Source organism: Nomascus leucogenys, chromosome 13, assembly GCF_006542625.1.
Source record: "Nomascus leucogenys isolate Asia chromosome 13, Asia_NLE_v1, whole genome shotgun sequence".
Classification (NCBI taxonomy): Eukaryota; Metazoa; Chordata; class Mammalia; order Primates; family Hylobatidae; genus Nomascus; species Nomascus leucogenys.
In genome coordinates this window covers 27,190,019-27,214,310 of record NC_044393.1, presented here as the reverse complement: position 1 = coordinate 27,214,310, position 24,292 = coordinate 27,190,019, and the positions used below count along the sequence as shown (strand labels likewise).

The window sequence follows — 24,292 nt, the reverse complement described above, 5'->3', positions numbered from 1 at the left end:
GGTGGTCAGATCACTTGAGGTCAGGAGTTCGAGACCAGCCTGGCCAACATGGTGAAACCCCATCTCTACTAAAAATACAAAAATTAGCCAGGCCTGATGGAGGGCGCCTGTAATCCCAGCTACTTGGGAGGCTAAGAGAGGAGAATCGCTTGAACCTGGGAGTTGGAGGTTACAGTGAGCCAAAATTGCGCCACTGCATTCCAGAGCGAGACTCTGTCTCAAAAAATAAATAAATAAATAAATAAAAATTAGCTGGGTGTGGTGGTGCTCACTTGTAGTCCCAGGTACTCAGGAGAGTGAGGGGGGAGAATGGCTAGAGCCCAGGATATCAAGGCTGCAGTGAGCTGAGATTGCACCACTGCGCTTCAGCCTGGCCAGCAGGGAGAGACCCTATCTCAAGAAAAACAAAACAAAACAAAGGAAAAAATAAATAATAGGATCTGTGCATGAGACACCTTACCTGAAAGTCTGAGCCAAGGTCTTTTGCCAGAAGAATCTCCTTAGAGAGCCCCTGGGAGCCCAGGGGGGGCAGTGACGAGAAGGACTCCTGCTGCTCCTTGACAGAGCCCCCAAGGACTGTATCTGCCTTCCGCGTGAAGGCATTCAGCTCCTGCTGCAGCACGCTCAGGCGCACCAGGATGGCATGGATAAGCTTGGTGTCCCTGGGGCCCTCGCTGTTGTCGGGGGCCTCATGCAGCCGGAAGTCAGCACACTCGTTGTCCAGACACAGCCGGAGGCCAGCCGTGAAGCCATTGGCATCAGCCACCAGGACATCGATGGCCTTACTGACCAGGGCGGCCTGCTCTCTCAGCCCAGGCAGCACCTCGGCCTCCCTGGCTCTGCAGAGTCGGACCGCATGGGACTCGTGTGTCTCGCCCAGGGGAGCAGGCACACACTGGGCAGAGTCCCCGGCCTCAGCGTCGGTCTCCAGCATGGGCCGCGTACTCTGGCAGGAGGCGAGGTCGCAGCGCTGGAGGTTGGAGAGGAGCACGCGGTTCTCGTACTGCAGCTTCTTGACCTTGCCGCTGAGCTCGCCGATCTGCAGCTTGGCGGCCGCCAGCTCCTCCTGCGAAGGTTCGCTGAGCACAGAGCAACTGTCCTCCGACAGCGCCACGTCCAGCTCGTGCTCCGAGCGGAACTTGGCCAGCTCGTTCAGCAGCAGCTTGTTCTGGTCCTCGAGCTCGGCAGAGGAGCGCCGCAGCAGCTCGGCCTCCTCTTCGACGAACTGCAGGTGTCGCCGCAGCTCTGCCAAGCTCTCCCCGCACTCGCCACCACCCAGCGCGGAGAAGGCCAGGCGTGCCTCAGGCCCCCCACAGCCACCTCCATGATCCTTCATGTCGTCCATCTCAGCCCGCAGGCCTCGGTTCTCCACCTCCAGCTCCACGATGCGGCGGCTCAGCAGGTTGGCTTCCTCCTCCACCAGCTTCAGGTGCACCTTCAGCTCAGTCTCCCGCGAGTGGGGGGCATCTGCCAGCTCCTCGGCTGACAGTGCGCTGTCCAGGTCCCCATAGAGCAAGCGGTACTTCAGCAGCTCCTCCTTCATGCTGTCATTCTCCTTGGCAAGCTTAGTGAGCTTCTTGCACATGAGGGCCGACTCCTCCTTTGCAAAGTGCAACTGGCACTTCAGGTCTGCACTGTCCTCCTGGGACCATGGGGACAGACACAACCCAGGAAGGTTAGTGCTGGGACGCTCAGTATCAGCCATGGCATTTTGGGGAGCACTAACTATGCTGGGAACACAGGGATGAATCAGACACAGCCAGACCTTCCAGGAGGTAAGGGTCCGGGGGAGACACAGAGGGGTAGACATTGAAATGACAGAAAGGCCAGCCGGGCGCGGTGGCTCACGCTTGTAATCCCAGCACTTTGGGAGGCTGAGGTGGGCGGATCACGAGGTCAGGAGATCGAGACCACGGCGAAACCCCGTCTCTACTAAAAATACAAAAAAAATTAGCCAGGCATGGTGGCGGGCGCCTGTAGTCCCAGCTACTCGGAGAGGCTGAGGCAGGAGAATGGCGTGAACCCGAGAGGCGGAGCTTGCAGTGAGCCGAGATCACGCCACTGCACTCCAGCCTGGGTGACAGAGCGAGACTCCGCCTCAAAAAAAAAAAAAAAAAAAAAAAAAAAAAAGAAATGACAGAAAGGACGAGGCACCACACATAGCGTGGGAGTACAGGAGCAGGTGACATACTGATGAGCAACTGCTGCCACTACAGTTTCATCAGTAAAATGGGGCGGTAACATTACCTCCCTCCCAGAGCCACAGCGGGGATTAAATGAACTAAGGATGAAAAGGGCTTGGCACTCTGACAATCCCATACCACCAGGAGCTAATAGTATATGGCCTTTGCTGCATATAATACTTTATCCAATTCTTCCAATGAACCCCCAAGACAGGGATAGATAGGAAATGGAGCCCAGAAACTCAAAATGACTCGCCCCAATCACATGGCAGTCAAACGGCAGAGCCAAGATTCCAGCCTGGGTCTCCAACTCTAGACCTTTGGATTTGACTGTAGTGTTGCTTGCTAAGTTCCTAGCTGGGGTGGGGAGCGAGCGTCTAAGCATCTAAGAACCATGGGCTCAGGATGTGGTTTTGAGAAATAAAGTGGGCAGTGAAACTAAGAAAATGAGCAAGAGGGCCGGGCGCAGTGGCTCACACCTGTAATCCCAGCACTTTGGGAGGCCGAGGCAGGTGGATTGCTTGAGGCCAGGAGTTTGAGACCAGCCTGGTCAACACGGTGAAACCCTGTCTCTACTAAAAATACAAAAATTAGTCAGGTGTGGTGGTGCGCACCTGTAGTCCCAGTTACTTGGGAGGCTGAGGTATGGAAATCGCTTGAACCTGGGAGGTAGAGGTTGCAGTGAGCTGAGACTGTGCCACTGCACTGTAGCCTGGGCAAGCGAGTGAGACTCCATCTCAAAAAAAAAAAAAAAAAAAAAAAAAAAGGAAAAAAAAAAAAAAAAGAAAATGAGCAAGGGGAGGACAGGGCAGAATCTGGGATCCCCAGGCCACATAGAGTCAGTCTCAGGCCTTCAGAATAAAACCTTCCTATGGGGGCTGCTGGGAATTACCTGCACCGAAGCCTTCTTATCGGCCTTCCCCAGGGAACGGGTTCCTCTTTTCTTCAAGGAATGCTGAAGTGAGATTTAATTTAAAAAAAAAAAAAAAAAAAGTCAGGACTGAAAGCTCACAGGATGAGGCACATGCAGAGAGCTGTCACAGTGCCCAGGGTCCAGGGAGGCCCCAGTCCCCAGGCCACCCCACCCTGACGGCATTGACTGCTGAGTAAGAGGATCACCCAGTGAGCAGCAATGGGAAATAGGCCAGAAGCACTGGAGAAGATGATTCTGAAAACACCTGCTCAGGGCTCCTCCCCTCCAGCCCGCTCCCATGTGTGACCCAGTTGGCCTCGGCGAAGACTTGGAAAGCTGTGTTTCTGTTCTCGTTTGTCTTTCATCAAAGGATTTCCTGAGCACCTATCATGTGCCAGGTAGGTAGGTGTAGAGAACACAGCAGTAGTGAACCAGGGAGGATGTTGTGGTGCTTTGCCTAGATTTCCCTTCGGAACTGAGACACTCATTCCCAGAGCTGAGACCTCAAAGCTGAGTACCTCTCCCAGCGACAGCCAATGGTTGAGGGGAACCACCTTGTCTAAGGGCAGGTGCTATCCGTGGATGGAGCCCACATACAGGGACGGGTCCATGACCCCTTGTCTCAGCTCTACAGGGAGGGCCATCCTAGCTCCAGAGCTCCCCATGGGATCGACTGAGATCACTGGTGTAATTCAGCTTCCAGCTCTGCCTCACTCCCTGTGGTATTGTTCCCAAGGAGACTATTCCATAAACCTCTGCATGCAAATCTCCATCTCAGAGAAAATCCTGTCTTCATGAAACTGACATCTAGCGGGAACTGTAATTCAGAATGGATACTAATGGATAAAATGAATATGGAGGCTGGATGTGGTAGTTCATGCCTGTAATCCCAACACTTTGGGAGGCCAAGACAGGAGGATTGCATGAGGCCAAGAGTTTGAGACCAGCCTGGGCAACATAGCAAGACCCTGTCTCAAAGAACAAACAACAACAATAAAATGAATATAACAAATCATAATTACACGTGAGGCTTCGAAATGGTCATGAGCGACTGATGGCAAACAGTGATTCAAAAATCCAGAAGCTGGCCAGGCACAGTGGCTCACGCCTGTAATCCCAGTATTTTGGGAGGCTGAGGTGAGAGGATTGCTTGTGTTGAGGAGTTTGAGACTAGCCTGGGCAACATAGCAAGACTCTGCCTCAAAAAAATAAGATGTTTAAAATCCAGAAGCAATAGCGGAAAAAATAGATACATTTGATTACACAAGCAAATTCTGCATGGAAATAAAAACACCCTAAGAAAAGTAAAAACATAAATGACAAACTCTGAAAAAATATCTGCAATGTATAACACCAACGAAGGGTTGATATCCTAAATATGGAAAGAGTTTCACAAACAGAGCATTAAAAGGCCAGCAGACCTGTAGGAAAATAGGCTAGAGATATGAAAAACAGTTAACAGGAAAAGAAAGGCAAATGGATCATGGCACATGAAGACATCAAGGCACATGAAGATATTCAACCCCACTCCTGTTAGATAAATGCAAATTAAAATTACACTGAGATACCATTTCTCACCTATCAGATTGGCAAAAATCCAAATATCTGACGACATATTCTATTGGTGAAGCTATGGAGAAACAAAAAGGTTCATAAATTGCTGGCAAGAATGCCAAATGGCACAAGCCCTACAGAGGGAATTGGAGGAAATGTTACAATAACAATTACTGAAGTTTCTCAATGTTTAAAGAAGTCATTCAATTAGACGCATGATTCTATTGAGCGCTTCCTCCCAAGAGAGGAGGGGTGATTCATGGTGGTGGTGTATGTATAAAACCATGCTTAGGTTGCTCTGACTTTTCAAGGTGGGCTGGTATATTTTTGAAAATGGCCCCAGGTGATTTGGATACATGCTTGCTCCATCCCCCACCTCTCACACCCCATCCCTGAAAGTGACAGCCACTGATCTAATCCGAGTCCCATTTTTCTGAAACCAAGAGAGAGGGGCAGGGACTTGTCCAAGGTCTCACAGCACACCCACAGCTGACCTGGGACCAGTTCTTGACATAGCTCTCGACTGAATTCCAGAGTTGGTAGAAGAAAATGTGTCTTCTCTGGTGAGTGCCAGACTGTAGCTAGCACAGTGGTTCTCAACCTGGTACACATCAGAATTACTCAAAATAATAATAATAATAACAATAGGCCGGGCGCGGTGGCTCAAGCCTGTAATCCCAGCACTTTGGGAGGCCGAGGAGGGCAGATCACGAGGTCAGGAGATTGAGACCATCCTAGCTAACACGGTGAAACCCCGTCTCTACTAAAAATACAAAAAATTAGCCGGGCGCGTTGGCGGGCACCTGTAGTCCCAGCTACTTGGGAGGCTGAGGCAGGAGAATGGCGTGAACCCGGGAGGCAGAGCTTGCAGTGAGCCGAGATAGCTCCACTGCACTCCAGCCTGGGGGACAGAGAAAGACTCCGTCTCAAAATAATAATAATAATAATAATAATAACAATAATAATAATAATAATAATAATAATAATACTGGTGGTCTGAGGTAGGTCTGAGACATCAGTATTTTTTAAATGCTTTCAGGTGACTCTGAAGTGCAGGTTGGATCCTCTGTGCCAGGCAAGGAGAGCTGCAGATGGACCCTTAAGTACAGAATATCTTAGAGCCCAATCAAATCCTAAAGAGACCTTTTGAAATGCAAATGAGGCAGGGAGGCAGAGGCTGATATTTCAGACGCTGGGTGCCAAGAGCCAGGAGCCAATATTTGAGAAGTGCTGACCTGGGAGCTTTCAAAAGCTGGAAGGGAAGAGGAGGAAACAGGGCTATGGGTCAGAAAACAAGTCCTTCCACAAGAGCCAGGAGGCAGCAGACAAGTGCAGCCAGTGGGGCCCTGGACGGGGCACACAGAAGCAGACCCCGTATAGCATGCAAGCCAGGGGCTCTGGGCTCAGACCATCAGGCTACGGAAGGATCTAGGCCCACCTATTACAAGCTGAATGGGAAGGGCTGTGGCCTCAGCTGGGAGTTGAACCCTGGGGCCCTTGCAACGCTGAGTTTATGATCCCTGGGCGAACCCTTTCCTCTCCCTGAAATTCCATTTTCTCATGTATAACGCTGGGCCATGGATTAGGTGACCAGAGTCCCGCCAATGACTGCAGACTCCCTGGAGGAAGGAAGTGAAGTGACAGAGAGGAGAGCCAGGGGTCTCCACAGGTACCAAGGGGTCAGGCATCACATGTGAATGAATGAGATCACCTAAAGCCATTCGAAGGACTAAGGGATCATGAGATTCACTGACATGGTAAAGTCTCTCAGACACTCTGTTAGGAGAAAGAAGTAACCAGCAAAACAAAACCTATAACCCAAATATGTCCACCAACTTTAGAATGGATTAGAAAAATGTGGTCTATCCACACAACAGAATATTTACTCAGCCATAGAAAGAAGAAAGACATGGCTGGGTGTGGTGGCTCACGCCTGTAATTCCAGCTTTTGGGGAGGCCGAGGCAGGTGGATCACCTGAGGCCAGGAGTTTGAGACCAGCCTGGCCAACATAGTGAAACCTGTCTCTACTAAAAATACAAAAATTAGCCAGCTGTGGTGGCAGGCGCCTGTAATCCCAGCTACTAGGGAGACTGAGGCAGGAGAATCGGTTGAACCCATGAGGCAGTGGTTGCAGTGGGCCGAGATCACACCACTGCACTCCAGCCTGGGCAAAAGAGTAAGATTCTGTCTCTCAAAAAAAAAAAAAAAAAAAAAAAAAGAGTTTAAAAATATATAGAAAACTGCATTGTATGAGACTAGAGAAAGGCCTGGAAAGATACAAAGCAAACTGCTGATGCTGGGTCAGGCTGAGGAGTAGAATTGAAGGAGGCAGTTAGGGAAGGCTTTCTTCTTTAATTTATGGGTTTTATTATTTCTATTATTTTTGAATAGGTAACAAAGTCGCATGGCTCAACATTCAAAAAGGACATAAAAGAATAGAGTGAACCCAGTCACCCAGTTATTCTGCCCCAAGGCAACCAACATAACCAGAGCGCTGTAGCTTGCCCTTGGAGGTATGCTAGGCATGCATCTGTGTGCTTTTCTAATGATAATTTTTGCTTCACTGAGTTTATATTACTTTTTTAGATAAAAAATACATATTCTGGCCGGACGTGGTGGCTCACGCCTATAATCCCAGCCCTTTGGGAAGCCGAAGTGGGTGGATCACCTGAGGTCGGGAGCTCAAGACCAGCCTAACCAACATGGAGAAACCCCGTCTCTACTAAAAATACAAAAAATAATTAGCCGGGAGTGGTGGTGCATGCCTGTAATCCCAGCTACTCTGGAGGCTGAGGCAGGAGGATCGCTTGAACCCAGGAGGCAGAGGTTGCAGTGAGCCAAGATCACACCACTGCACTCTAGCCTGGGCAACAACAGAGAAACTCTGTCTCAAAAACAAGAACAAAAACAAAACAAACAAAATGCATATTCTTAGCCGGGTGTTGTGGCACGTATCTGTAGTCCTAGCTACTCGGGAGGCTGAGGTGGGAGAATTGCTTGAGCCCGGGAGGTGGAGGTTACACTGAGCCAAGATCACATCCCTGCACTCCAGCCTGGGCAACAGAGCCAGACCTTATCTCCAAAAAAAAAAAAAAGCATATTCACATTTACATTTAAAAACACATATATGTATACATAGAAAAACTTATTGGAAGTATATGCACCTCCCCACCCACACAGAAATTCCCTATGGCTTATTTGAATCTTCGAATCTTTTTCTGCTAAGCATGTACTACTACCTGTGGGGAGGGAAGGGAAAAGTCATTATAAAAGGTTTTTAAAATATACTTTCCCCAAGAAGTCACCAAACACCTTTCCAGGAGGCAGAGAAAAGGTGTGAATGAGCTGAGTGGCTTGAATCTCACCAGAAAGCAGGGTGGGGGGCAGGGGAGACAAGTTCCACCCTTTTCTGGTGGGAACTGACACTTCCCCCACCTTATCTAAGCCATGTGGGCTCCCACACAGCCCTGCCATTCTGGAGGGAAAACAAGGCGGGCTCAGAGTGCACAAAGACCTTCCTCCCCTCTGCAGGGCAGCAGCTGGCCAGGCGGCTGGGGGGCTGCCACCCCTCAAGAAAGCCAGGGCCTGTCAGAGTCCCTTTGTGGAGCCCCCAGGGATGAAGCCAGTCTCTGCCCAAGAGGCAGATGTTCTGGCTCTGGGCCTTGAGAGGGCGGGACAGGGCAGGGCGGTGCCTAGGCACCAGCAGGAATGCAGCCGCAAGGCCTGGGGATGTGCCCAGCCCTGAGGACAAACTCTGTGGCCTGGCATGCAACAGGGTCTTCCCCACTCGCCAGCAACTCACAAGGCCGTCTTTGGGCGGCCCGGGTGGTGCCTCCAAGCATCTCCCTGTCTACAGGCTTCTAGGAGAAGCCTGAGCTATGTCCTCCCTTGTCTTTCCTTCAGCCCAGGAGAGAGCTTCCTGAGCACAGCTCTGGAGGGGCCTCTGCACTCAAACACCTTCCTGCCCCACTTTGGCCAAGAAACAAAGGCCAACCTTCCAAGGAACAAAATGAACCCTCTGCCAAAACAGTGGGGCAGATTTTCACCAAATCTGCAGGAGATGTTTGGAAAGGTCTCACTGAAAGCACAGACTGTGCTTCAGGTACAAAATTCACTTTAGATTCTTCTTTTTTTTTTTTTTTTTTGAGACAAGTTCTCACTCTGTCACCCAGGCTGGAGTGCAGTGGCATGATCTCAGCTCACTGCAACCTCCGCCTCCCAGGTTCAAGCAATTCTCATGCCTCAGCCTCCTGAGTAGCCGAGACTACAGGCGTGCACCACCACATCTGGCTAATTTTTTGTAGAAATGGGATTTCGCCATGTTGCCCAGGCTAGTCTCGAACTCCTGAACCCAAGTGATCCACCCGCCTCGACCTCCCAAAGCGTTGGGATTACAGGCGTGAGCCACTGTGCCCGGCCTACTGTAGATTCTAGAAGAAACCCGGGGTTGGGGGTGCACTTCAAAGATTTAGGCATTCATTCTTCCTCCTGAGTGGCTGAAATGGCCACAGAGAGAGGCTGTGTGGCTCTTGATTAGGGAGAGATCACTTGGGGGAGAAAACAAAGAGTGTTTTAAACATTGGCCCCAAATCAAATGTCACAAGGACAGATGGAGCCAACTGCACGTGAAGATTGGCAACGTAGCTGCTCCTTTCCCGGGCAACTGGCAGCTCTAGACAGAGAGCTCCTCGCCAGAGGAAGCAGAAATGTATTTATTTAACTAAGACAAATGCTTCTCCAGACCCGCAGCCCTCATGGTGGTTGTGACAGTTACGAAAATAATAAGTCCTTAGTCTGTGTTAAGCACTTTACTTGCTTGTCTTGTTTAATTTTCACAAACACCTCTGAGAAGTAGGGATAATATTCCAATTTTATAAACAAACTAGGCTGGGTACGATGGCTCATGCCTGTAATCCCAGCACTTTGGGAAGCTGAGGCGGGCAGATCGCTTGAGCCCAGGAGTTTGAGACCAGCCTGGGCAACATAGTGAGAGACCCCATCTCTTTCAAAAATACGAAATTAGCCAGGTGTGGTGGCATGCACCTATAGTCCCAGCAACTTGGGATGCTGAGGCGGGAGGATCTCTTGAGCCCGGAAGTTTGAGGCTGCAATAAGCCATGATCACGCCACTATACTCTAGCCTGAGTGACACAGCAAGACTCTTGTCTCCCCCCAAAATAATAATAAAATACACTAAGCACTAGAGCAGTTGTATCATTTCCGCAAGGTTACAGTCACCTGCAAGTAAGTGCCAAGTCCAGAAAAAAGGTAGAAACGGGCTTTGAACTATCAGTCCCTTCCTAGCCCACCAGGTAGGAATTCCGGATGAGAAGGCTGTGCCAGGGAGGGAAGTAGTCACAGGAGTGGGCAGCCTCTTCCAGGTTTCTGAAGACACAACAGGGTCCTAGGAAAGCAAGGGTGGGGCAAGGAGCGTAGGGGCAACACCAGAAGAGTCAGTGTGGGTTTGGGAGATGTGGAGTCCTGGGTTTGAATCCTATCTTTGTCTTTCCCCAGTCACGTCTACATCCTGCGGTTAGTTCACAAGAGAACTAACACAGAATCTTAGAAACATGCACATGAATGTTCCCAGCAGCATTATTCATAGTAGCCAAAACAACCCAGATAAATGGACAAATCTAATGTGGTCATATACCCACATAATGGATGATTACTCAGCCATAAAGAGGAATGAGGTCCTGCTACATTCTTCAACATGGATGGATAAACCTTGAAAACCTGATGCTAAGTAAAAGAGGCCAGTCACCAAAGACTCCATTTGGATGAAGCATCCAGAACAGGCAAATCCAGAGACAGAAAGCGGATGAGTGGTTGCTAGGGGCAAGAGGGAAAGGGGGAGTGGGGAGTGACTGTTCACAGGCATGAGGTTACTTTTTGGGGCCATGGAAATGTTCTGGGATTAGATAATGGTGATGCTACAAAACATCATGAATATACTAAAAATCACTGAATTGTATACTTTTATTTTTCGTTGTTTTTATTTTAATTATTTTTTTTTCAGACAGGGTCTCACTCTGTCACCCAGGCTGGAGTACACTGGCGTGATCTCGGCTCACTGCAACCTCCGTTTCCCAGGCTCAAGCAATTCTCCCACCTCAGCCTCTTGAGTAGCTGGAACCACAGGCTTGTGTCATCATGTTCAGCTAATTTTTAAAATTTTTGTAGAGACAAGGGTCTCAATATATTGCCCAGGCTGGTCTCAAACTCCTGGGCTCGAGCAATCCTGCTGCCTCGGCCTCCCAAAGTGCTGTGCCTGGTCTGAAGCATACACTTTTTTTTTTTTTTTTTTGAGACAGAGTCTCGCTTTGTTGCCCAGGCTGGAGTGCAGTGATGGGATGTCGGCTCACTGCAACCTCCAGCTTCCGGGTTCAAGCAATTCTCCTCCTATTTCAACCTCCCAGGTAGCTGGGATTACAGGCGCCCACCACCACACTTGGCTAATTTTTGTATTTTTAGTAGAGATGGGGTTTCACCATGTTGGTCAGGCTGGTCTCGAACTCCTGACCTCAGGTGATCCACCCGCCTTGGCCTCCCAAAGTGCTGGGATTACAGGCATGAGCCACTGCGCCCAGCCTGAACTGTACACTTTTAAATGGTGAATTGTAAGATAGGGGAATTAAATCATGATTTTAAAATTGCCAACAAACAGTGGCACCTGTAAAATAAGAAAACCACACTGTGTCCGTGGGAAGGCTGTTGGAGGGTTAAACAATGTGCTGGTGTGGTCAAGGCTTGTGTGGTGCCTGGCACAGAGTGAGGGCTCAGACACAGCAGCTATACCATAATAAATCACGTCAACACTCGTATTGGCTTTCTGCCTAAAACACAAGGAGGGGTGTGACACTGGAAGAGAGGGTAGCTGGGCAACAGTGCCACCGCAGCCCTCGGCCAGGGCCTGTCACCTCCCTCCTCTCTAGTGGAGAGCTGTCTCCATGGCAACCACATCAGCTCAGGCCAGGGGCTCCTGTTCCCAGCCGGGTGACAGCACTGCCTCGGCAGCCTGTCAGGATGGCAACGGCAGATCTTGATGATGGGGCTGAGGCTCTGGCAGAAGAATTGCTCAGGGACCCTCGTCTCCATAGAAACCATGTCAGGAAAGAGAGGGAGGAGGGAGAGGATAAACAGCAAATAACAAACACAGGCTCCCGCCTCCTGTGCACAAGCCTGAGACACCACAGGGCACGTAAGGAGAGCTAGACCAGCCTCATTGACACCAGCTGCAGAGGATGTGAACCAGTGTTTCTTGAGCACCTACTCTGTACCAGGCACCACAAAGGGCTCTTTACAAGCTTGACCTCTTTTAAAAATTTCACAAATAAATTCCAAATACTTTCTTTTCTTCCTTTTTTTTCTCTTTGAGATGGAGTCTTGTTCTGTCACCCAGGCTGGAGTGCAGTGGCACTATCTCAGCTCACTGCAAGCTCCGCCTCCCGGGTTCATACCATTCTCCTGCCTCAGCCTCCAGAGTAGCTGGGACTACAGGTGCCCGCCACCATGTCTGGCTAATTTTTTTGTATTTTTAGAAGAGACGGGGTTTCACCGTGTTAGCCAGGATGGTCTTGATCTCCTGACCTCATGATCCGCCCGCCTCGGCTTCCCAAAGTGCTGGTCTTTTCTTTTCTTTTCTGTTCTCCCCCTCCCCCTCCCCCTCTCCCTCTCCCTCTCGATGCAGGGTCTCACTCTATAGCCCAGGCTAGAGTCCAGTGGCGCCATCATAGCTCACTGCAGCCTCAGCCTCTTGGGCTCAAGCGATCCTCCCACCTCAACCTCCCTAGTAGCTGGGACTACAGGCATGCACCACCATGCCTGGCTAAATTTCGTATTTTTTGTAGAGACAGGGTTTTGCCATGTTGCTCAGGCTGGTCTTGAACTCCTAGCCCCAATCAATCTGCCCACCTCTGCCTCCCAGAATGCTGGGGTTACAAGCATGAGCCACCACACCCAGCCTCATTCCTTCTTAAGGTTGAATAGTTTTCCATTATACATGTATACTACACTTTGTCTTTTTTTTTTTTTTTTTTTTTTGAGACAGAGTCTCGCTTTGTCGCCCAGGCTGGAGTGCAGTGGCGCAATCTCGGCTCACTGCAAGCTCCGCCTCCTGGGTTCACGCCATTCTCCTGCCTCAGCCTCTCCAAGTAGCTGGGACTACAGGCGCCCGCCACCACGCCCGGCTAATTTTTTTTTGTACTTTTAGTAGAGACGGGGTTTCACTGTGGTCTCGATCTCCTGACCTCGTGATCCACCCGCCTCGGCCTCCCAAAGTGCTGGGATTACAAGCGTGAGCCACCGCGCCCGGCGGAACTGCCATACTGTCTTATTCTAACTTCTTCATAGTATTCTATGGTTACATAGTCTTATTAATGATTCTAAACAACCTCATAGGCTGTGTACAGTTATCCTGTTTGTTTGTTTGTTTATTTATTTATTTATTTGAGACAGAGTTTCACTCTTGTCGCCCAGGCTGGAGTGAGTGCAATGGTGCAATCTTGGCTCGCTGCAACCTCCACCTCCCGGGTTCAACAGATTCTCCTGCCTCAGCTTCCCAAGTACCTGGGATTACAGGTGCCTGCCACCACACCCAGCTAAATATTTTTTTTTGTATTTTTAGTAGACACAGGGTTTTGCCACGTTGGCCAGGCTGGTCTCGAACTCCTGACCTCAGGTGATCCATCTGCCTCAGCCTCCCAAAGTGCTGGGATTACAGGCGTGAGCCACTGTGCCTGGACCCCCCTTTTTTTTTTTTTTGAGACAGGGTCTCGCTCTATCTCCCAGGCTGGAGTGCAGTGGTACAATCTTACTTCACTGCAGCCTCCACCTCCTAAGTAGCTGGGACTACAGGCAGGCACCACCACGCCTGGCTAATTTTTGCATTCTTTATAGAGACGGGGTTTCACTATGTTGCCCAGGCTGGTCTCGAACTCCTAGGCTCAAGATATCTGCCCACCTTGGCCTCCCAAAGTGCTGGGATTATAGGTGTGAGCCACCGTGCAGGCTTTGCTTGTTTGTTTGCTTGCTTACCCTGATGTCACAGATAAAGAAACTGAGACTTAGAGAGGGCAAGTGGCTTCAGGGTTCCAGCCACATCTCTGCTAAGGAGAGGCTGGGTGAACTCAGGCAAGCTGTTCCTCCTGGGCCTCAGTTTCATCACTTGTTCCGTGACCTCAAGATACTTTCAGAAATTGTCTCCCCTTTTCACTATCAAGGGTGGCAGCAGCAAGACGGTGTGAAGATGGTGCTCTGTGTTATGGGCCAGGCTATGGGGGCAGCAGCTAAATGAAGGGAGGGGGCTAGCCACCCTTAGCGGCAAACACCTCCTCTCCCTGCACACTGAGAGGGCATTGGCACATCACACCAACACGCCCAGTGGGAAGGATGGCTGGAGGAATGTTCTGGCCTCGGGCTGTGGTGTCTCAGTCCAGGGACACTGGCAGGCTCGCCCTCGGGGGAGGAAGGCAGGCAGTGCCTGCAGCAAGAAGTGTGCCCTAGAAGAATGCACAATCCTCATACCTCATCAGCAGGCAGAGAGCTAAGGCCTGGCTCTGCCTCTAAAGCCAGAAGCCACCCCAGACCATTTGGAACACAGACCCCGGGAATGGGGGGATTCCCGCCTTTAAGGGACACCTAGGCTGATGGTTTCTAGTCGGCATTCTGCAGGACCCCCTGAGCCCTGCATGACCTTGAGGTCGTCCCTTCCTCTCTCAGGGGCTGTTTGCTCATCCATAAAATGGGCACGATCGCAACCTTGTTAGCATGAAAATGTTTGAGATAAACTGTCAAGCAGGGCTCATAACACACTGTATACCCAACACACAACAGGAGGAGAAAGTCTGCCAGGGGAGGAACTGGCATGAACAAAGACAGACAGGATTGTGTCTCAGGGAAGCACCAGTACCCCAGAGACACTGACCTGAGACTCAGCCCCCCGCACTGACTTCACACCAAATGGCAGGACCTCGCAGTCTCTTGCAGCCACTCCACATGCGTTATTCCTGTTGGTCCTCACAATGACTCAGGGCACCACTGCCCCATTTTATAGGTAAGGAAACTGAGGCACAGAGGGCTGAGCCCCATGCCTGACATTGTTGCATGTTTTCTCAGTTAATCCTCCCACAGCGGCTGTGGTTCTTCAATGAATGACTCTCTGTCATTACCCCGTGAGCTCCCTGAGGACAGGAACTGGGTGTCTTTTGTTCACCATCGTAACCTTAGTGTCCAGCACACAATTTACACAGTAGATGCTCAGGAAATGCATGCTGGAGGAATGAATGAATAAACAACCTTGCCAGGGAGGCATAAGCTGCCCATTTCCCACAAGCGGGGGCTCACAGAGACACTGGCTTGGGGGGGCTTGCATGTGCCCACCTGCCCTAGGCTGGCCCTGCTGGATGCACGAGGTCCTCACCTCTCTCGGTCGCTCCAGCTCTGTCTGCAGCACCTGCTTAGCCAGCTCAGTCTCGATGAGCCGCTGACGAAGCTCTTCATTCTCCTCCTCCAGCCGCGCCCGTTTCTTCTCCACCACCTCGAGCTCCTTATGCAGCCGCATGGAGATGTCCTTGGAGACCTGTGCAGGGGTGGGAGAGAGAAGGGTGTGAGCTGGCTGAGGAGAGCCCCCACTGCAAGTCCCACTGACCACCCAACTTTCACAGCAGGGCAACCCCAGAGACGGGCACGTTCCTATCGCATCACTGCCACGCTGCAGATGAGCAAACTGAGGCACAAAGAGACCAAGAAACTCATGAAGGAAGCAGTAGAACCAAAACCCAAACCTAGGTACCGCAAGCTCTCCGCATCTGTATCACAGCACAGCCCCAGAAAGCTGAGAAGACCCTGTTCTCAGGAATGCCTTTTCATTTACCTGAAGCTCTTTTTTTTTTTTTTTTTTTTTTTTTTTTTCTTGAGACAGGGTCTCACTATGTCTCCCAGGCGGGAGTGCAGTGGTGCAATCACGTCTCACTGCAGGCTTGAACACCAGGGCTCAAGCAATCCTCTCACCTTAGCCTCCTGAGAAGCTGGGACTACAGGTATGCATAACCACACCTGGCTAATTTTTGCATTTTTTTGTAGAAACGGGGTCTCAGCCGGGCGCAGTGGCTCCCACCTGTAATCCCAGCACTTTGGGAGGTCGAGACAGGTGGATCACCTCAGGTCAGGAGTTCGAGACCAGACTGGCCAACATGGTGAAACCCCATCTCTACAAAAATACAAAAAATTAGCCCAAAAAATACAAAAAATTAGCCAAAAAATTAGGGTGTGGTGGCAGGTTCCTGTAATCCCAGCACTTTGGGAGGCTGAAGCAGGAGAATTGCTTGAACCAGGGAGGCAGAGGCTGCAGTGAGCCAAAATCATGCCACTGCACTCCAGCCTGAGCAACAAGAGCAAAACTTTGTCTCTAAATAAATAAATAAAAAGAAACGGGGTCTCACTATGTGGTCCCGGAGAGTCTTGAACTTCTGGCCTCAAGGGATCCTCCTGCCTCAGCTTCCCGAATAGCTGAGATTACAGGCATGAGCCACTGCGCCTGGCTACCTGGGCTCTTCACACTTCCAAAGCCTCTCCCAGCCACCTCTTGCCCAGTCCTCACAAAAGCCTGTGGGAGGGCCAGAAGCTCATCTTAAAGGGAGGAGACTGAGGAACTGGGTACAGTAGCTCACACCTTTAATCCCAATACTTTGAGGGGCTGGACACGGTAGCTCACACCTGGAATCCCACACTTTGAGAAGCTGAGGCAGGGGGATCGCTTGAGCCCAGGAATTCGAGATCTGCCTGGGGAACATAGCAAGACCTCACCTCTACAAAAAAAAACCAAAAAAGTTAGCTTGGCATGGTGGCACACACCTACAGGCCCAAGTACTCAGGAGGCCAAGATGGAAGAATCGCTTGGGCCCTGGAGGTCGAGGTTGCGGTGGGCTATGATTGTGCCACTGCACTCCAGCCTGGGCAACAGAGTGAGACCCTGTCTCCTAAAAACAAAATAAAACAAAATAGAGAGGGGATTGAGCTGCAGTAGAAACCCAGAGCAAGATGGGCCCTAGACCACTGAATCCCATCTCTGCCAGTGACTAGTGTGTAGTCCTGGGCAAGGCAATTTTCCTCTCTGTACCTCAGTCTCCTCAACTACAAAATGAACGCGGCAATAACAGGATCAACCTTATAGGCCTGACAGGATAATTGAACCAGCTATTGCACAAAAGCCTTGGCCTGGGGCCTGCACACAGTGAGTTCTGGGTGACTGGTGGCTGCTGCTCCAAGGAGCTGAAGCCCAGAGAAGGGCATGATGGCTGGAGGTCACAGTGTGACCCTGAGACTTATATCTAGTTGTCTGGGATGTAGAACAGGCCCGAAATGACAAAGGGTGGGCAGATGTCCAAGTCATCCCTACAGAAAGAAGTTAGAGGAGCTGCAATCTCTGATCCTGGTCCAGGACTCTGTAGCAACAGCACCCCATTCCTGGCAGACACCCTCTGTTCTGTCCCCTGCTGGCTGGTTGAGGAAGGCCAGGAAAGGAGGCCTGCAGGGATGAGGATGGAAGGCCCTTCTGAGCTGGGAAATCGCAACCAGACTCCATCTCTATGTAGATTGGGAACTACTGTTTGGTGAATACCTACTGCATGCCAAACTCACCCATCTTCACCCTAATCCTGTCCCCATTTTACAAGGAAACTGGAGCTCAGAGCAGAAATGACTCACTCAGGGTCACGCAAAGCCGGTGTGGGTTGGGCTGGGCTGGGAGCCCCAGGAGTTTGGCTGAGGGGCCAGTAGAGTCCAGGGTCTCCCAGGGGTGCCCAGGTTTCACCAGCAGGAACTCCACGTGGGGCAGAGAGCCCAGCACCCCGTGTCTGCTGGTCTCAGAAATGACTGTTGTGCCTCCTCCCTGCCGGAAGGGAAGAGGGCCCTCCCTGGCTCTGACCTCTGCCTGGGCCGAAGCCCAGCTCGGCACGGACCCCTTGGCAATGTATGAGGCAGGCCAGGAAAAACAATGACCAGAAAGGAAACCAGGCATGGCCTCTCCCTCCCTCCACTGCCACTGCCTCTTTCTGCCCGAGGATCTCGTAGGACAGCCAGGAGCGGGCCCATGAAGCTCCTCCCACAGCCTCTCTGGGCACCAGACCTTCCTCATCCATAAAGTGGGGAGAACAACCCCTCAGTATCAGAACAAGGGCTTTGCAGATGAGAAAACTAGATTCAAGCCCAATTCCAGCATTTACTGGCCATGTGACCCAGGACAAGTTATTTAAACATGGTCCCCGGTTTGGGGCTGTTAGGTCACCCAGTAAGCCCCTGTCCTGATCAACATTCCATTCATTCACTCACTCACACTCACTCACTAACTCACTCACTCACTCATCCTGCTTAGGCACTGGAGGCAGGAGTGGTGGGGTACAGAGATCAAGGCTGCAGACATACTTGGCCTCATTCACATCTATGTGTCCCAGCAGCAGCACAGCGTCAGACACACACTAAGTGCCTAATAAATGCTTGTTGGATGAACAAATAAATCCAAGGGTCCAACAAGTGAAAAGGGAGGGAGATGAATGAGTGAATGATTGAATATACATGGGGAGTGGCACCTGCCCTTACTGGGCTGAAGAGGTTGCCCTCAAATGCCAGCCCCACCCACTGTCCAGGAAGGGCTGCACCCCTGGCTGGGGTGAGGGCTCCTCTCTCAGATGAGCTCCCATCTGGGCCAGCTCCTCTCCTCCTGCAGGGATGCCCCATCTCCACCATGTCCTCCACCTGGGGAGGCTACCAGTCCCCATCAAGAAGTCACAATCCATGTGGATTTCTGGATCCTCTGGGGTTCATGAACAACTCTATGGATTTCATCCCCTCCCATCCTCTCCATGATTCCCCAGCTCCCTTCTGCCCCATTCTCCATGGAATCCCTTTCCTATTTACTCCCTTTCCCTGATGGCTGCTGTATCAAAAGAAAGCACAGGCCGAGCACGGTGGCTCACGCCTATAATCCCAACACTTTGGGAGGCTGAGACGGGCGGATCACTTGAGGTTAGGAGTTCAGGACCAGCCTGGCCAACATGGTAAAACCCCGTCTTTACTGTCTCTACTAAAAATACAAAAATTAGCCAGGCGTGGTGGCACATGCCTGTAATCCCAGCTACTCGGGAAGTTGAGACAGGAGAATTGCTTGAACCCAGGAGACGGAGGTTGCAGTGAGCTGAGATTGCACCACTGCACTCCAGCCTGGGCAACAGAGCAAGACTTTGTCTTGGAAAAAGGAAAAAAAAAAAAAATCACAACTCCAGGCAGCCAGACTGGGAGGCAGGAGCCCTGTGGCCTGGGCTTGTCCCTGCTCCTCAGTGAGCCTCAGTGGTCCTGGGCCCCCTCGGCCCTCACGAGTGATTTACAGAATCAGCTAGCACATCCCCCGGGTGCTCACCACGTGCTTTTCATCCCGTTGGGAAGCACTTTGATTATTATCCCCATTCTGAGGCTCAGAAAGGAAAGGTCACTTCCCAAGGTCACACAGCTAGGAAGGCTATAGAACCAAGCTTTGAAATCGAGTGGGTCAACTCTAAAGTCTCACTCTCAGCCTGATTTTGCCATATAGGCCCAATGCGTGAAAACATATTATATTAACATCAACAATAAAAGTATTAATAATAAACCCCAACAGTGGGCTTACTACGTCAGGCGCTTGAAGGGCCCCACATGTCTGTCTCATTTGATCCTCCCAGCTACCCTCAAGGTAGGGGGGCTGAGATACTAAGGGAGGCACGGCAGCTGCGGCTTCCGGAAACCAGGGCAAATCCCCAAACCATAAACAAATGCACTCAGCCATGAGGTCACTGTTTACAGAGCTAGGGCCTGGCTCCTGCCAAGTGCAACTAGCAGCCTCCAGCCCTTGCTCCCCAGGCATCAGGCCCCTCGGCTCCTGGGCCTGTCATCCTGATCCTCAGAGAGAGGGATGGGAGCTCTCACGAAAGAGCAGCTCCTGGCCAGGCACGGTGGCTGATGCCTGTAATTCCAATACTTTGGGAGGTCGAGGTAGGAAGATTGCTTGAGGCCAGGAGTTCAAGACCAGCCTGAGCAAAATAGGGAGACCCCCATCTCTATAAAAATTTCTTTAAGTTAGCAGGGCATGATGGTATGTGCCTGTAGTATCAGCTACTCAGGAGGCTGAGACAGGAGGATCCCTTGAGAGCCCAGGAGGTCAAGGCTGCAGTGAGCTGTGATCAGCCACTGCACTGCAGCCTGGGTGACAAAGAGAGACTATGTTTCAAGAAAGAAAGAAACAAAGAAACAAGGCTGGGCGTGGTGGCTCATGCCTGTAATTCTGGCCCTTTGGGAGGCCGAGGCCGGCAGATCACTTGAGGTCAGGAGTTCAAGACCAGACTGGTCAACATGGTGAAACCCCGTCTCTACTAAAAAATATACAAAAATTAGCTGGGTATAGTGGTGCGCCTGTAATCCCAGCTACTCGGAAGGCTGAGGCAGGAGAATTGCTTGAACCCGGGAGGTGGAAGTTTCAGTGAGCCGAGATCATGCTACTGCACTCCAGCCTGAGTGACAGAGCAAGACTTTGTCTCAAAAAAAAAAAAAAAAAAAAAAAAAAAAAGGAAGAGCACCCCCTGGCCAGGCAGCATTCTGGACTCCATGTGGCTGAATCCTCCTACAAACCCAAGGAGGGTGGGAATGTCACCCCGACTCTACAGATGAGGAAACTGAGACTCAAAGAAGGGAGGTAACCTGCACAGGTAATCTAGGAATTAAACCCAAAGCCAGAACATTTTCTCCAGCAACATCTGTATCTGAGGAAGGGGGCATGCTCCTGGTGTGTCCCTGGCTTCCTATAGGAGTCACTTTAGACAAGAATTTAGATCCCAGATTCCCCGGACCTGACCTCCTAGTATCAGGTCTCAGCTCCTGAGGGGTCCTGGGAATGTGCATTGTGAACAAGCCCTCCTGGTGATTTTCATCCATCCTGGGAGGCTGAGATCTTGGCCTACCCTCGCCCCCAGACTACTAGTCTAGTACTACTACCAACCAGTCCTACTAGTCTACTACTACTAGTAGTCCTACGGACGTATTGCTCAGAAGAACTTGTACTTGCTGTGTAAGTTCTTCTCAGCAATAAGAAAACCACAACCAGACCAGGCATGGTGGCTCACACCTGTAATCCCAGCACTTTGGAAAGCCAACTTGGGTGGATCACCTGAGGTCAGGAGTTAGAGAACAGCCTGGCCAACATAGAGAAACCCCATCTCTACTAAAAATACAAAAATTAGCTGGACATGGTGGCGCATGCCTGTAATCCCAGCTACTTGGGAGGCTGAGGTAGGAGAATTGCTGGAACCCAGGAGGCAGAGGTTGCTGAGATCATACCATTGCACTCCAGCCTGGGTGACAGAGTGAGACCCTGTCTTTAAAAAAAAAAGAAAAAAGGCCAGGTGCGGTGGCTCACGCCTGTAATCCCAGCACTTTGGGAGGCCGAGGCGGGCAGATCACAAGGTCAGGAGATTGAGACCATCCTGGATAACATGGTGAAACCCCGTCTCTACTAAAAATACAAAAAAATAGCCGGGCGTGGTGGTGGGCACCTGTAGTCCCAGCTACTTGGGAGGCTGAGGCAGGAGAATGGCCTGAACCCGGGAGGCGCAGCTTGCAGTGAGCCGAGATCGCGCCACTGCACTCCAGTCTCTGGGCGACAGAGCAAGACTCCATCTCAAAAAAAAAAAAAAAGAAGAAAAGAAAAAGAAAAAGAAAATGAAAACCACAACCAATACATGTTTATTTCCAGACCTAGTGTTCAATACTCTCTTCACTCGAATTATTTCATTTTATTCTCATAAAAACCCCTAGAGGGAGGGACTCATTTTATCTCCATTTTCCACATGAGGAAACAAGCTCAGAGATGTGAAGGAACTTACCCAAGGCCACACAGCAAACAAGTGGCACAGCAGCTCTCTGCCCTGTGACCTTGCCCTCCTCATGCTGGGTAAAGGCCCTACCAAGGTTCTGTAGGTCCTGTCAATGGTGAGGACCAGCAGAGAGGGAGAGCCTGGGAATTGGGGGGGGGGCACTGAGGCCTGTGGTTTTATTCATAAACCCCCCACCCCACCCCACCAATACCCCTCTGCTCCATAAAACCACCGGAGCTCAAAAGCCCTGAAGATTCAGCTGGTCAAAAGCCACAATTAACAGAAGGGGAAAATGAGGCACCAAGCGGTAAGGGCCAGTCAGGGCATGGGCCAAGGAGCTGGCAGAGCAAGTTGGGGAAGTCCCAGAGGTACCCTCCTAGGCAGTGCCCGCTTGGGTCCATCAAGCCCTCCAAGACGATGCCAGGGAAAGCAGCATTCTGATAACTTCCCAAAACCCCCAGAACGACCCCAGCACATGGGGCTCAGGGTGGTGGCCAGAGGTGTCCATCCAGCTCAGGCCCCAGGCCCGCAGATGAGCTCAGCGCTCCAGCTGCAGCGTGGGGAGAGGAGGGAGGGAAGGGGCAAGAGGGATGCTAATTGGCTAATTCAAATCCCAACAGAAAGGGCCCCTCCTCTCCGCCCAGACTCCGGAGAGCCACACACCCGCTCCCCACACCAGCTCCCCACCTCCGCCTCCCCGCCGCCGCCGCCGCCCGCCGCTGCTGCTCTGGCTCCACCCACGGAGGCGCCGCAGCCCGCAGCTAGCTCCAGGTCCCAGCCTTTCCTCCGCCCCTTCCTCATCTTTCTGAAGTCTGACATTTTTTTGTGTCCCTCCCAGAAATCCTCCACTATATGCCCAAACGCAGATTCCTCTGAGCTTCTCCAGCTATTCCCTCCCAGTCCCCATCTCCTCCCTACTGCCTTCTCCCACCACCCCCCACCCCTCCCAACGCAGTGATTGGAACCTGAATATGCCCGGGAGCTGCCCTGTCAAGTAGAGGTACGCTTTGAACTTGGAAACTAACTCATTCATTTTTTTCTTTTAAAGAGAGACAAGGTCTCGCTCTGTCGCCCAGGCTGGAGTGCAGTGCTGCAATCATAGCTCACTGCAACCTTTAACTCCTGGACTCAAGCAATCCTCTGGCCTTGGCCTCGCTTATAGCTGGGACTATAGGCACTTACCACCACACCCAGCTAATTTTTTTTTTTTTTTTTTTTTTTTTTGAGACAGAGTTTCACTCTGTCACCCAGGCCTGTACTGCAATGGTGTGAGCTCACTGCAACCTCAGCCTCCCAGGTTCAAGCGATTCATCTGCCTCAGCCTCCTGAGTAGCTGGGAGTACAGGCATGTACCACCACACCCGGCTCATTTTGTATTTTTAGTAGCCTCGGGGTTTCACCATGTTGGCCAGGCTGATCCTCCTGTCACCGGATCACACTGGGCTGAGTTCTGAGGGCAGGGGGCCGGGCCTGGGGGCCCTGGAGTTCTCACCACCAGACCACAGCTTCCGAAGACGGGCAGGGGGACATCTCACCTGCCAACCTCCCACCCACCCTTCCCCTGCTTCCTGAAGCAGAGAGCAGTGAGGCCAAGCTGGAGGCTTGGGAGGCTCATGAGCCTGGGCTCTGCCACCAACACACTGAGCGCCCCTTGACCTTGGGCAGGTATTGCCTTTCTCTGAACCTCAGATTCTTCATCAAGAAAATGGAAATAATAATAATAGCTAACATTTTTGAGCCCTTATGCTGGCATTTTACCCACATTATTTGTTTTTTTTTTTTTTTTGAGACGGAGTCTCACTCTGCCACTCAGGTTGGAGTGCAGTGGTGCGATCTCAGCTCACTGCAACCTCTGCCTCCCGGGTTCAAGCGATTCTCCTGTCTCAGCCCCTGAGTAGCTGGGATTACAGGCGGGAACCACCACACTCGGCTAATTTGTGTATTTTTAGTAGAGATGGGTTTTCACCATGTTGGCCAGGCTGGTCTCGAACTCCTGACCTCAGGTGATCTGCCTGCCTCGGCCTCCCAAAGTGCTGGGATTACAGGCATGAGCCACTGTGCCCAGCCCACATTATTTCATTTAATCCTCATAGAACCCTGTGAGATAGAGACTGCTGCAAACCCATTTTACAGATGAGGACACTGAAATAGGTGACTTTGCTCAAAATAAAGTTCAGATACATTGGAGCCAAGATTTAAACCAGGCTTGACCAACTCTAGGCCTTCACTACTTTTCTTTTTTTTTGAGACGGAGTCTCGCTCTGTCGCTCAGGCTGGAGTGCAGTGGTGACGCGATCTTGGCTCACTGCACGCTCCGCCTCCCAGGTTCACGCCATTCTCCTGCCTCAGCCTCCTGAGTAGCTGGGACTACACGTGCCCGCCACCAAGCCCGGCTAATTTTTTGTATTTTTTTTTTTTTTTTGAGACAGAGTCTCGCTCTGTCGCCCAGGCTGGAGTGCAGTGGCGCAATCTCGGCTCACTGCAAGCTCCGCCTCCCGGGTTCACGCCATTCTCCTGCCTCAGCCTCTCCGAGTAGCTGGGACTACAGGCGCCCGCCACTACGCCCGGCTAATTTTTTGTATTTTTAGTAGAGACGGGGTTTCACTGTGGTCTCGATCTCCTGACCTCGTGATCTGCCCGCCTCGGCCTCCCAAAGTGCTGGGATTACAAGCGTGAGCCACCGCGCCCGGCCAATTTTTTGTATTTTTAGTAGAGACAGGGTTTCACCGTATTAGCCAGGATGGTC

General features: G+C 51.2%; 1 protein-coding gene across 4 annotated transcripts in view; it reads right to left on the bottom strand.

Annotated features, from left to right (window-relative positions):
• SOGA1 (suppressor of glucose, autophagy associated 1) overlaps positions 1-24,292 on the bottom strand; it is a 96,440-nt gene that overhangs the window by 46,808 nt on the left and 25,340 nt on the right. For 3 of the 4 annotated variants that reach the window (XR_004033118.1, XM_030826859.1, XM_030826861.1), the window contains exons 3-5: positions 15,072-15,230; positions 3,076-3,138; positions 461-1,642 (exon numbers count right to left, since the gene is read on the bottom strand). Coding sequence is in view for 3 of the 4 variants with exons in the window: in XM_030826859.1 (XP_030682719.1) it covers positions 461-1,642; positions 3,076-3,138; positions 15,072-15,230 (1,404 nt within the window). In the remaining variant the exon portion in view is untranslated. The remainder of the gene's footprint in view (positions 1-460; positions 1,643-3,075; positions 3,139-15,071; positions 15,231-24,292) is intronic. The other variant, XM_030826860.1, reaches the window with a different exon arrangement.